General features: G+C 44.5%; 1 protein-coding gene across 2 annotated transcripts in view; it reads left to right on the forward strand.

The window, feature by feature from the left end:
* Positions 1-9,060, forward strand: part of BORCS5 (BLOC-1 related complex subunit 5) — a 98,739-nt gene extending 89,679 nt beyond the window's left edge. For both annotated transcript variants that reach the window (XM_043563263.1, XM_043563262.1), the window contains exon 4: positions 8,338-9,060. In XM_043563263.1, the coding sequence (XP_043419198.1) occupies positions 8,338-8,568 (231 nt within the window). In that variant the 3' untranslated portion in view covers positions 8,569-9,060. The remainder of the gene's footprint in view (positions 1-8,337) is intronic.
* The last annotated feature ends 5,089 nt before the right edge of the window (positions 9,061-14,149 follow it).

The raw sequence follows: 14,149 nt of genomic DNA on the forward strand, positions 1-14,149 counted from the left end.
TGGATTATGTGGCGCTTCTGTATTTAACTTTGGGGGAAACTGCCAAACTGGTTTTGAAGCAGTGCACAAGGATTTTAGTTTTTCCACCTCCTCACTATTGCCTGCCATTGTATTTTAGCCATCCTATTGAGTAGAAAGTGGTATCTGTTTGTGGTTTCGATTTTCAGCTCTCTAGTGACGAATGATGTTGAACATCTTTTCATGTACTTATTGGCCATTTGTACATCTTCTTTGGAGAAATGAATTGGCAGCAGCAGATTTTGCCCTTGGAACAGTACTAGTTTATATAGCTATGCTAATGCTCTCTCATCAGGAGAATTGGTAGTTCTGACATTTAGAAACGTGAAAGTGTGGGCCTTTATGTAAAAACACGGAAGCAGTTGCAAAGAAGGATGTCTGTCCAAAGGAAGAACAAAGCCAGGGCTGGATGTGGAATGTGAGAAGAAGGGCAGACAGCCCTTGCTTATGGCCTCAGCCCTTCATGGCCTCTGCCTCCCACCGCCCCCCCCCCCCCATTCCTAAATTGACCTCCTTGGGAAACAGGAACTTAAATGTAGAATGGGTACAAAGAAAGTGAACTATTTATTAAAACCAAATAAAAATTGACCTTGAGGCTTAAGTTAACTGAGAGACAGACATTATGACATTAAAAGCTGAACATTACTTTTAAAGTAATGTAACTTTTTTAAAGTAACTTTTTTTTTTTAATGTAATCTCATCTGAGTTCTTAAGCAGACCTTTTAACATTTTTTTGAAACTTAAGTAAGGGATAGGAAAAGCAAGAGTCTATTGATCATATAAACTTGAATTTTTCTTAACTGTGGTACACAATTTACCTACTCATTTTTCTTTTCACCTGTGAAAAAGTTCGTTTTAAGCTACTTTTGACCATCTTGTACATATCTACAATTAAGGTTTTAGAATTTAGCAAGTGTACAGGATCGTTGTGAAGCTTATTGTATTATATAGCGTTCTAACTTAAAACTATAGACCTTTGTAGTATGTACTTCGAAAAGATCACCTTTACTTTGAAAAGGAAGTTACATCAAGCATTTAGATATCTTCCATAGGATGACCCGCCTGTGCCAAACCAGCATCAAAGCTTATTTTGTCAGAAAAAAAAATGTTTTAAAGACTTTATTTTTAAGTAATCTCTACACCCAGTATTGGGCTCGAACCCACAACGCAAGATTAAGAGTCTGGCGCTCTACCAACTGAGCCATCCAGGCACCCCTATCAGGAAATTATCTGTAACAACATTTTTGAAGCTATGGACTCCTGTTGGAGAAGGTGTCATTTATCAGAGCTCTTCTGCTTGCTTTCAGATTTTTTTTTTGAAAAAATATATATGCAGGCATGTACACCTGTATATTTTTAATTTACCATGTTGGGTGGCACCAAAGAGTGGTAGGAGTTACTCATTCTCACGGCTGAACATATAAATCAAAAGCACATGGAAGGACTTGTAGGTAAATAATGATTTTAGCCGTTATGGAGTATGAAGTGTTTCTGTCGGGAAACTGAGATGAGGAATGTGACTCTGTTGTTAAGACTTTCAGTAGCAAAAGTTTGGAACAAAAATGACACATGTCAGCGAAAAACACAATGTAAATTGTCATCTGGGTGACCGTGTAAGCCTTGAGGATAGTTAGTGTAACAGAGATGAGCCATAACAATAAACTCTCCGGCCTTTACAACAAAGATATATTGTGTCTATTTGGATACCTCAAAATGTCATTTTTTTTCCTGCCCCGATTTATAAATTTACCTCGTTTTCCATTCATCATGTAAAAGGGGTCTCTAGACGTAGTTTGTATTTCAGTTCACATATATGTTACAATTTGTGGCACTCTTGTTTTTCTCGGGGCTCTTACACGCATTTTGTACATGTGACCTCATGACTCCTCACATCAGCCTTCTGAAATTGGGACTATCGTTATGCCCAGTCTACAGGTGAGGAAGCTGAGGCTCAAAGAGGTTAAGTGGTTCAGAGTCACAAAGGTAGGGGGGGGCTGGCTGGCTCAGGTAGAGCCTGTGACTCTGGATCTCAGGGTGGTGAGTTCAAGCCCCATGGTGGGCAGGGAGCTTACTTTAAAAAAAGTCACAAAGATAACGAATCACATGCAGAACCAAGATTTTGACCCAGTTCTGACACCACTGTGTTTATCTCTATGCTATATATAGTTGGTTGTAAATTGGGAATGATTACTCAGCCTCACATTAATTTTTTTTTTTTTTTTTTTTTTTTTTTTTTTTTTTTTATGTGTTGCTTCCATCGAAGGCCGCTCCTCACAGAGTGACTCAGTCACTCACTTTGAGCTTAGGAATGCCTTCAGATGTCCACTTAGGTCAATTGCAGTATCTGAACGGTCACTTCATACCTGAGGTAAAAGCACTGGCTAAACCTTAGGAAGGGAGCTACTGAGAATTTAAGCCAGTGGGTCTGAAAGCAACTGAGACCTGTTTTGCCACCCTAACTCAGTCAAGACAGGAGCTTCCGTGAAACAGGTCTCCCTGAGGTTAGCTGTGCAGCCTCACGAATAGCCACTTCTCACTTGACAGCAGTAACTATGTAGACAAGGGGTGGGGTTTAGGATAATCTTGGTCATGAGCCATAAGCCTCCAGAGTTCTCAGAGTGATTTCAGAACTGACTAGAGTGTTTTTTCCGTCCACGCTACGTCAGATCTTTGCAAGGGAGTTCTTCTGTTGAGACAACTGTTTGGTTAACATCTAGCTACTCCTCTTTCTCCTTTTTGGTTTTTCTTTCTTTCTTTTCTTTTTTCTTTTTTAAGATTTTTAAGTAATCTCTGTACCCAGTGTGGGGCTCAAACTCACTACCCCGGATCAAGAGTCACATGCTGTACCAGCTGAACCAGCGAGTCACCCCCTTTCTTTCCCCTGATCTGATCCCATTTCCAGATGATCTCCTGGAGGATTCTTCCCTGGTCCCCTCTCCCTTACCTTTCTTTTTAATAAATTCAGTTGATGTTCAGCTGATCAGTTGGAGGCTTACTTTCCTGGAAGAGGTCTTAATTCTCCTTTTGAAGATGTTAAAAGCTGATTCTTTTTTTCCCCTTAGAAATTCAGTGTTTTAGTGAGACAGAAGCCCCAGGGTAATATTCTTGGAAGGATCCCATATTTGGATTTTTCTTTTTCTTTTTTTTTTTTTTTAATTTTTTTTTTCAACGTTTATTTATTTTTGCGACAGAGAGAGATAGAGCATGAACGGGGGAGGGGCAGAGAGAGAGGGAGACACAGAATCGGAAACAGGCTCCAGGCTCTGAGCCATCAGCCCAGAGCCTGACGCGGGGCTCGAACTCCCGGACCGAGAGATCGTGACCTGGCTGAAGTCGGATGCTTAACCGACTGTGCCACCCAGGCGCCCCAGGATTTTTTCTTAATATTACATTGTAGGAGTTCTTTATATACTCTAGATAGGTCTATTATCAGATATGTGTAGTGTAAATATTTTCTCTTAGTCTCTGACTTGCTTTTTCATTTTCTTAGTGGTGTCTTTCTAAGAAAATTTTAACTTTTGATGAAGATTAGTTTAACCTTTTTTTTTTTTTTTCCTTTTATGATTAGTGCTTTTTGGACCTATCAAAGAAACCTTTGCTTACCCCAAGACAGCAAAGGCTTTTCTCCTCTTTTATTTATTCAGACAGAGGCGTGAGCAGGTGAGGGGCAGAGAGAGAGGGAGACGCAGAATCCAAAGCAGGCTCCAGCCTCTGAGCTGTCAGCACAGAGAGCCCAATGCAGGGCTTGAACTCATAGACCGCAAAATCATGACCTGAGCTGAAGTTGGACGTTTAACCGGATGAGCCACCCAGGTGCCCCTCTCCTGTTTTCCTTGTAGAAGTTTTATAGATTTAGCTACTATGTTTTAGGTCTGTGATCTATTTCATGTTAACTTTTGTGTATGGGGTAAAGTGTAGGGGTCCAGATTTAGTTTTCTTTCCATGTAGATATCAAGTTGTTCTAGGACAAATTATTGAAAAACTTTACTTTCCCCACTGAATTACCTTGGAAACTGTTAAAACAAAAAATCAGTCAACCACATATGTTTAGATCTATTTCTGTATTCCTTGTTCAGTTTCATTGCTCTGTCTCTATGCTAATATCACACCATCCTGATTATTGTAGCTTTATACTAAGTCTTGCAATCAAGTACTGTAAGTCTTCAAACTTAGGGTTTTTTTTTTTTCAAAAATCTTTTGGCCATTTTGTATACTTAGAATCAGCTTATCAAATCCCTACCAAAAAAATCCCTTCTAGAATTTTGATTCAGATTGCAATTGATTCTATAGCTCAATTTGGCAGGAACTGACATCTTAATGATCTTGAACCTTCCAATCCATGAACATGGTATACTTGTCTATTTTTTGAGATTTATTTAATTTTTCACAGCAGAGTTTTGTATTATCAGTGTACAGGTCTTGTAGATATTTTGTTGAATTTTTCCTTGTGTAATTGTTGCTGCTGCAATTGTAAATACTTTTTTAAATTTTATTGTCCAGTTGTTCATTGCAGGTATACAGAAATACAATCGATTTTTGTATATTGGCCATGTATCTTGCAACCATGCTAAACTCACTTGTTAGTTTTATTAGTTTTTGGTAGATTCCTTAAGATTTTTCTAAGTACACTATCATGTCATCTAAAGATTAAGACCCTTTAGGTATTCCCATGCCTTTTATTTCCTTTTATTGACTTATTGCACTGGCTAAGACTGTTCAGTGTTGAGTAGAAGTGATGAGGGTGGACATCCTTGCCTTCTTCCTGATTGTAGAGAGAAAAGTATCCTTTACCACTGTGATGTTAACTGTAGGTTTTTCATAGATGCCCTTTATCAGGTTGAGAAAGTTTCCTTCTGTTTCAAGTTAGTGAAACTTTTCATAATTGAATTTGTCAAATGCTTTTTCTGCATTTACTGACATGTCATATAGTTTTTAACCTTTCTTCTGTTGAAATGGTAAATTACTTTGCTTTCAGATGCTGAAAAAGCTTATATCCTTGAGATAAACTTCACTTGGTTATGATGTGTTATCCTTTTTATATATTTCTGGGTTTGATTTGCTAATATTTGGGATGTTTCTGGCAGTGGACTGACCAGGTGGGCAGATAATCCAAATAAGGTATTTGGAACAAGGTTGAGCATATTGTACAGATAACTAATGCCTTAGTAAAGCCTGCAGTTATGCCCACAAATAATTTCACTTTCTTTTTTCACCTGTCCTTTGAAATGTACCACCATCAGAGACAGTCCATGCATGTGTAGGGCAGCATTTGAGGTATGAACGTAAGAGTAAACAGTGAGTCCCTTGAGGGTAGGGAGTTCACCTCATTCATTTCTGTCAGTATAAGTTAAGTTAAATTGGTGTTACAGAGATCCAAAATTACCATGAGTGACACAGAATGGACATTTCTTCTTTCCCAGGCCTGGGACTGTTCTCATCCACACAGTCCTCACAGGGCGAAACTTCTAAGTCACTGCTCTACCAACCCTAGGATGTGACCTTACTTATTCTCATGGTCTAAGGCGGCTGCATCTGCATTCCAGCAGGAGCAGAGTGAAGGAAAGGCTAAAGAGGGAGGAGCAAAGAGTACGTGCCAGCTAAGTTTTAAGGAAAATACCCAGAAGCTGCCATAAGAGGCTTCCACACATACATACCACTGACTAGAACTCAGTCATGGGTCACAGCAAGGCATGGGTTTTGAGGCAAGAGCTATGGAAAATAAACAGCCATTCTCTGTTTATTGCAGACTCGAATAGGTTTTTTTTTTTTTTTTTACTGAAATGGATTTTCTGGAATGGCAAAGTTATGTTAATAAAGATAGTACAAAAGCAGAGTCATGTTAGTGTGCACAATAAGCTTTGGTGTCAGTAGTTTGGTTCTCAGTGTCTATATCCTTAGGACATCGCATGCTGTATGGCACTCTGTCATACTCAAGAATGTCTGTTGATTATATGCATTATATATATGCTTCCTTATTACAATCTCTGCCCAAAAATAGAGGAAAGGTGAATAAGGATATGTTCCAGATTGTCAAAATGGTAAGGTGTGGAATTGCATTAGATACTGACTTCCAACCTAAGGTCTGGTCAGATGTGCTGGAATGAGTCTGTACCGGGGGTTCATGGGTGCCCACAAAGGTAGGGATTAGGGATCAGCAACATTGTTGCCTCGGGAGGGCAAAGGACAGGGACATGAGAAACAGGTATCACCAGTTCTGTTACACTTTTCCAGGTATTAAAGTCTTACTTTCACCAATGTGAGACTTGCCTTGCAGCGGTCAGAAAGAGTGGGAAAGGATTTAAAGGGAGTAACGCCTCCATCATGTTCTCTAATGCCATGCCACGCACCAGTTAGAATCTCATGCACAAGTCATGGCACGCTCTCTTGCGTAGACAGCGTGGGTGAAAGGAAGACGCTAGACTGAGATCATCTGCGTTCTGGTTTTGGTTCCATCACAGTGAGACCTTGCAGGTCGCTCAGCCTCAAATTTCCTCTTCTGTGGTTTTTTTTCTTCCATGGACTGTCGTGGAATTGACTCGAGAGACATACTTACTGTCAGCCTGTATAAACAGCATGCTTGCACCGAGGCATTAAACATGGAGTGGCTTTGAATACATCAGGCATAGGCCCCAGTCGGATGAGGAAATGTGTAGGCGAGGATATGTCATTTGAACAAATGCCACCGTCTGATCAGGTGTAACTCATGGGGGAAGTGGTTGATTGCCAGGGGCCTAAGACATGATAAGTTACAGTCTCGGAGGCCATTTCAGATAAACCTCCCGGGTGCCTGGTCTGGTAGAGTTGGGGGTGGTGAGGGAGGGAACACCACTGCCAAGTGAAATGTAAAAACGCACGATGGTTCTGAATGCCGGAGCGGGCAGTTCGGTGAGTGGGGCTGGTTCTCATGAGGATTTCAGCAAGCTCCCACGTTGCCCAGTGTCTGTCGGAAGGCGGAGTGTTTCTAGGTGCCAGATTGAACTATCATCCTGAAAAGGCCCACGGTTGACTCTTACGGACCTTGTAATTTACTGGCCCACTACCTTCAAAGTGCTAAATGACCGAACAGGGTTGCAGAGAACCACCTGAAGGTAGAAATTGTTTCCACAGTATTGGAAGGTTGATGTTTTGTCTCTCCCTCCCTCCCTCCTCTCCCGCTAGCTGGGTTTTTGTTGTGGTGGTGGGTTTTTTTTTTGTTTGTTTTGTTTTTGGTCCTCTGGGCATTTCAAAACAAGTGAGGAAAGAACCAACATAGAAAAAACAAGCACTAAGTTCTTCTAACACCCCCTTACTCACCATCCCTTCTCCATCTCCTCCCCACCGCCACACACACACACACACACACACACACACACACAGAGTCTAAAAAAATGGTTGTTTTTTCTTGGGGCTGGCGTTGGTCTCCTCTGCGTCTGCTTGTTTGTTTGGGTTTTTATCACACCATTTCCAGAGGCTCTGGTCACGTGTAGTAGATGCCAGTACTTTGCATGAGGCTGGGGGGCTGGGAAGGGGCATGTTCCTGGAATAGACGAAAACGAAGGGCGGAAGTAGCCTTTGAACTTAATTTAAGGGTAGAACTTGGAGTCTTAGTAGTTTGGCTGTTTCTTCCCTACACAGGAGGAGGTGGATACAGGCACCTGACAGCCCGGAGGTTCCCTCCCCCACTTTTATCCAGATAATAGGTTCCAAAGAACTTCACTAGGGGAAGAAAATAGTCACAAAATGGTTGCCCAGAGCCTAACCGTCGTCCCACTGGTGGTGGGGCGGGGGCGGGAGTGGGGCATGAAGCAGTCTGCCTCGTGGCATTGTGGTCTGCGGTCCAGTCGTGAGCCTTGCTCGTCAGGGAAAGCCACACCTGCCCCTGTGCAAGGAAGAGAGGGAGGGCTGAGGAATGCGTTTGGAGGCACCCCTGAACCCCGATAGTCCCGCGTTGGATGCGCTCTCTCATTTCATCCTCGCGGCAACCCTGCATCTTGGGAATCCGTTCCCTGTTTTTTGCAGATACGGGCCCTGGGACAGAAGTATCATCACCTCCAGCGGCAGAGCCACATTCAAACCCTGGCCTTTATGTAGAGAGAGAGAAATCTGAGGGTCTCCACAAGGTATAAGAGGCTCACGTGCCCACCACAGAGCCAGAAACCGTCATCCCTTCGTCCCCGTCCAGGGGTGACTGTGGGGCAGCGGTCGTCAAGCTTCATCAGGAGGGGTTTTAAATCCCCCCAGGGCCGCCTCCTGACCTGTGGGGCTCACGCTGGACCCCGATCCTCTCGGGAGGATTTGGTTCAACTGGGTTTAACGTATTGCACTTCTCTCCCTCCGCAGATGGATTTGTCCGTAGAAACTCTCTTTAGCTTCATGCAAGAGCGCCAGAAAAGATACGCCAAGTATGCGGAGCAGATCCAGAAGGTCAATGAAATGTCCGCCATCCTCCGCCGCATCCAGATGGGCATCGACCAGACCGTGCCCCTGATGGAGCGGCTCAACAGCATGCTGCCCGAGAGCGAGAGGCTAGAGCCCTTCAGCATGAAACCCGACCGAGAGCTCAGGCTGTAGACCTGCCCGCTCCCTCCTGCCGGGCTGGGCTGTCGTTCTGTGGGGACCCCGCCTGGCCCCACCCCAGCACAGCCCCGAGGGCGAGGACGGCTGGAACCAGAGGACCCTGATGTGACTGGATCTCGAAGCCGGTTGGAGGCTTCGGTTCTCCCTGAAGGTCTGACGCTGCCCTCCCCACCCCTTTCCTTGAGGCATTTTTTTCTGTTTGCAAAACGAACCAAACCAAGTCTCGGTGCTAACCGAAGCTGGAACATTTGAATTATTAGGAATCTGTTACAGGACTCTGCATTGAGAATTGTTTTTATTTCGTTTAGGGTTTCGTTGTGTTTTTAGTTGGAAGCGCGTAGTGTCAGGTCTAGCTTGCGGAGTGAAAACACGGAGAGGAGGGGAGAAATGTTCAAAGCAGCTCTGTGTCCTCAGTGCCCTCAGGCCGTTCTCCTCCGCAGCCTTTCCGGGGTCTGAACTGCAAACATAAAGAACTAATTTGCTCCAGGTCTCGGTGTTGTTACTGTTCCTGCCCTGTTTACATCACGTCGGGTCTTTATCTGGGGCACCTCTTCCTGTGCTGGGGGTATTTGTTGGTGCACTAGGTTACGGTGTCCCTCACATGTCGTCATCGGAAACTGAACACTTCCTCTCAGCATCCTCACGAGGTCCGCCTCCCCCCGGCGACTGGTTTCCTTGATGCACACGTAGTTTAGGATTCTTTTTATCACATCAGCACTGGCGAGGCTCTGAGTTTTGTAACATGGCTTTAACCGGCATTTATTGTACTAGCCTGGAAAGCCTGTGGTGTGGTCGGGGTTTGACATGCCTACAGCAGATATTTATTGAGCCCACTCGATGTGTCTGACGCTGTGCCCCAAATACAAAAATGTCTGGGTAGTCCCTGCCCTTCTTTTCTGAAGACACAAAACTTAGAACGCTACTGAATTTCTATGGGAGTTTGGGAACTGAACTTGAGTAACCACAAAAGTTCTTAGAGCACGTCATAAATGTCCCCATGGAAGAAAAGACTGAAGACACAAAGAAATGGAATGTAGGAACAGAGCGAGGCGGGCAAGTGAGACCAAGCGCTGGGGGACACGGGGACGCCTCTGGGGCCAGCCTGTCATGCACCCCGTGCTCCCTTTATTCCTTCAACATTTACAAGGCATTTCTTAGACGTCAACAACAGCCTTTGGTATATTTATAAGATTAAAACGGGTCCCACTTAATTTAGCGTATCTTGGGTAAACTTGATCTGACTCTAATCTCGGATTTTAATCAGATACTATTTTGTAAGGTTCTTAGAACCCAGAATAAAATGTGGGACATAAAACAACTGGATGACAGAAGATACATGAGTAAACTAAGTAAAAAAATTTTTTTTAATTCAGACACAGGAAAAAAACCGCTTCTAGGATTTTAAGGAACATCCCAAAAGTATCAAGATTGTTCATTCCTCTGAGCTGGAAAGACAAGATGGGCCAAGGAAAGAGGTCAAGGTGCATCCAGCTTTTCCAGAGGGCAACCTTCAGATCGCACTTCCGCCTCCATGGGACCCGATGCCCTTCCTTCCCCAGAAGGAAGATGGGGTAGAGATGTCCTGCCTGAGGCAATGAAGGGGTCGGAGGGAGTCGTGGGGGACTTGGAAGCCATGTGCTGGGGAGTGAGGACTTTGTTGGGCCGCACTGGTGGGAGAAGTTTGTGTTTCTAATGCCTTTTGATGGTCAGGTTTACTGGGTCTTAAACCATTTCTAGAACAATTTATTAGAGGGTACAAATCAAGAAAGACATTCTGTTTCTTAGAAACCTACTAATAGCTAAGGTTAACGGGAGGGCAACATTTAATGAATAATGTGTCTTCTCTCTGATGGGCAAATACACATGCACATGTGTATCATGTAGTGATTTCTATCATGTAGTGAATTTCCATATAATTGAGGATCTCGTTCTGAACTACATTCTAATCCATTGATCTTCCAATAGCATTTCGTGCTGTTTTTCATTTTTTCATACTGTGTTAATATTTCACAATACATTTTAATACCTTTTATAGCTACTAGACTCGGTGCCCCCTGCGCTCATTACGGTCTTCTAACTGTTAGTTTCAAATTGGCAGAAATTGGTTTTTGCAAAAAAAAAAAGGAGTGCAGGGAATACTTCTGTTCCCTTTGCCGAGACCTACAGGAAGTGGCGTTTGTAAGCCACACGCATCATGGTCTTTTTCTGCGTTCCTGGCGTGTGCAGAACCCAGCTCTGAACGCAGGGCCGTGCCTGCAGCTTTCAGAGAACGAAGAGCTCTGAAAACAGCTCAGGGGTCAGGTGCTCTTACCATCACCGCACTTAGTACAATTTACAAATACAAGCGCAGAACAAATAAATAGGAGACACAGACTAAGCCTCCTGAGGATGGAGCTTTCTCACTGCGTTTCAATAGTTCAAGGCATGAACATGGCAGAAAGGCAGACCTAACACGGCAGGAGAAAATTCCCAGCCAGCCAGCTCTCCATCCAACTCGTTTTCTTACGAAGAAGTTAGACAAGAGCACCTGGCTGGCCCAGTCGGTGCAGCACGTGACTCTTGATCCCGGGGTCGTGAGCTCAAGCCCCACGTTGGGCGTAGAGTTTACTGGAAAAAAAAAAAATGCATAAAAAGACAAAACGATTTGGGTCCTGAGTACACAGGGGCTTATGTACCACAGGCAAATTCGGTATTTTCTTTTTTAAGAGAATTCCAGTTGATCTTTGTGGTGTGGGGTGTTTTGGCAACATTGTCAACTTGGCGAAGCTGAACTGTTTTCCAGAATTCATTTCTGGAATCCTATTCATTTCTGGTTAGGTAGGGGGTGGCCACAGGAGAAATTTGCACAAGTTTGGAAGCAGACGGAAAGCCGTAGCTGTGCTTACTCACTGAAGGTCGCCGGACGCCGTGCCCTGTTGCACCTCATGCACGTTTTTGCAGACCCGCTGCACCTTTGGTGGGCACAGTGGCCGGGCTCTCGGCTCCTCCGGCCCCCACAGAACTCTGCCTCCGGTTCTTCCAGATCGGGGGTCAGGTATGAATCTAGCTTCTCCTTCAGGTCACCTGCAGCAGGAGGACCAAGGCTTAGAGGAGAGGCCAGCGCAGGTCCGGCCAGCAAGAGGCAGATGCGGGTTCCCGCGAGTGGCTTGCAGGCTCCAGCTGTCCCAGCGCTCCCAGACTGCACTGCCGCCTTCTTTCCGGACCACCCGCCCAGGGACTTCAGGTGAACAAGCAGCAGCTGAACTGGGGCTCTCTTACCAGCATCTGTAATTCAGTGCTGCAGGTCAGTCCTTTAACAACCCCCTGATTCTCTCTCACTGCTAGTGGCTCTTCTCAGATGGATGGACCCCTGACTGGTAATGTGCAATACCAGTCCTTTACCTCCTCGGGATTTGACCTTTTCTGAAGGATTCTGGGAATCTGATCTGTCATTCGAAGAGAGAGTTCTGCTGGCTCTCTGTCCCTCAATGCCCAGTGACCCATCCGGACCCCACAGGATGCTTCGGGGATAAAAAGGCAACCAGTTGTCATCAGAGAGCCGGACTGTCCGTTTCCAGCCTTGAATCTTGACACATCACTTAATTTCCCTGAGTCTGTTTCCACCTCCCTACCGTGTGAGCTGGTCTGGGTGGGCTCGCAGGCCCCTGCCTGCTCCAGGATGCCACTTTTGTGACAGCGAGAGGCATCTTTAGCTGCTGTCTCTGAGCAGTGGCCCTTGGTTTTGGTAGTGACTTTAAATTACGAGCTCCCAACAGAGAGCGTCTTTCCTTCTCTTTATTAATTAGGAAGTGTCCAGCGGCTCCCCTCTTTTGAGAATCTGTTTTGCATACCTATCTATGCATCTCTACGAACACTGTCAAATGGGTCCCTAGACCGCAGGCTCCTTGCTTGACTCGAAGTAGGAGGCTGGTGGAAGCTGGCCTTCACCCCTTGTATTATGTGCATGGAAGTTTCTAGTAAATGAATTGTGGGCTTGGGGTGCCTGGGTGGCTCAGTCATTAGGTATCCAACTCTTGGTTTCGGCTCAGATCATGATCTCATGGTTTGTGAATTAGAGCCCCCTCATCGGGCTCTGCACTGACACAGTCAAGTCTGCTTGGGATTCTCTCTTTCTCTCTCTCTCTCTCTCTGCCCCTCTCCCTACTCAAAGTGAATAAATAATAAAAAAATAATTGTAGGGTTAAGAGCAATAGTGTAGGCTTCATGACAGCCTATATAATTATACAGATGTCATGTCTTTGTTTCCCTTAAAATTCTGTCATTCTTTGGAACATAATTTATATTCTTGGCCCAGAGTATTTGATGAAATGAATTTTGGGGACTCCGTATCCAGAGATACAGGAGTACACTCAAGAAATTAGGTGGGTTTTTTATTAAAAAAATATCTTCTAGGTATTTCTTTGTTTCTTTCCACTGACCTAGGAAGCAGGTTCATTACGAGTATTACCAAACATGCTGTTTCCAAGGTTACGTAAAGTAATGGCCCTGGGGGACTGACCTGTGCCACCGCTTTTGTGGATTTGTAGAACTCACTTACCTTTGGCATTTCCCTCAGCAAGTCCCGGGACAAAACCAGGAATCTTCAGAAATGAGAGCCGTGAGCAAACACGTTTTAAGAGTTGAGTGAAATTGTCTTCCCAATTTGTTTATACCTCAGCTAAACCGAGACCACGCAGTAGGAAATTACTTAAAATGCTGATCCTGAAGACTGAAGGGTAGAGTGAAGTGACAGTTTTGCTTCTTGGGGGACGTTTTAGGTGAACTGTTCTACATCCCGAGAGAAGATGTCATTGCTGTAGGCTGATTTGTAATGAGGAACATTTGATTTTTTGCACACACACAGGGCATGTAGCTTCCATTCAGATGCCCCAACTACAGAGGGGAAGGGTGACCAGATAACTTATCCACAGGCCTCAGACCAAAAAATAAAAAAATTTGGCAGCCAGACCTAGTTGCTTACTAGGGGACCCAGTATCTCATGTGTCGTGCTGACGTGTGCCCATTGCTCTCAGGAATCTGTTCTGGGTTATCGGTGTCAGTGTGAGACCCGAGGGAACTTGCTAATGACCCATTTTCTTCACCAGTCGAGGCATATTCCTACTGCCACCTTTTATTTTTATTCTACAGCGAGGAAGGATTCATGCCAAAAGCTTTGGTGAACCAAGTACTTTAAATTCAGCCTTTGAAACTGTCCCAGTTCCCTTGAGCAGAGAGAACCCCGACCACAGCCAAACTGACCCTCTCCAAGCTGCCCTGTTTGCCTGTGACTCTGCTCCTGCGAGGTCCCATTCAGCATTTCCTGTGGGACCGCGTTTCCACTTTTACTGTTTCGGCTAGAACCAGTGGAATGAAGCTTGTTTTTACATAAACCCGATTTGATGCCCCTGCACATAAACAACGTGATTGACTTGTGAACGTCTTCCAAGGTAGTGACGTAATTTTCCGGTTGATTTTGCAATACTGTAGGATATAACCAAGTATAATTACGCTGCACAAGGATGAATGGGCCTCACGGACTGCTAGAAATAACTCCCTTCCCTCTTCCATTTATAGATGCGGAAGAGTAATATTCAGA

The sequence above is a fragment of the Prionailurus bengalensis genome, chromosome B4 (assembly GCF_016509475.1).
Source record: "Prionailurus bengalensis isolate Pbe53 chromosome B4, Fcat_Pben_1.1_paternal_pri, whole genome shotgun sequence".
Classification (NCBI taxonomy): domain Eukaryota; kingdom Metazoa; phylum Chordata; class Mammalia; order Carnivora; family Felidae; genus Prionailurus; species Prionailurus bengalensis.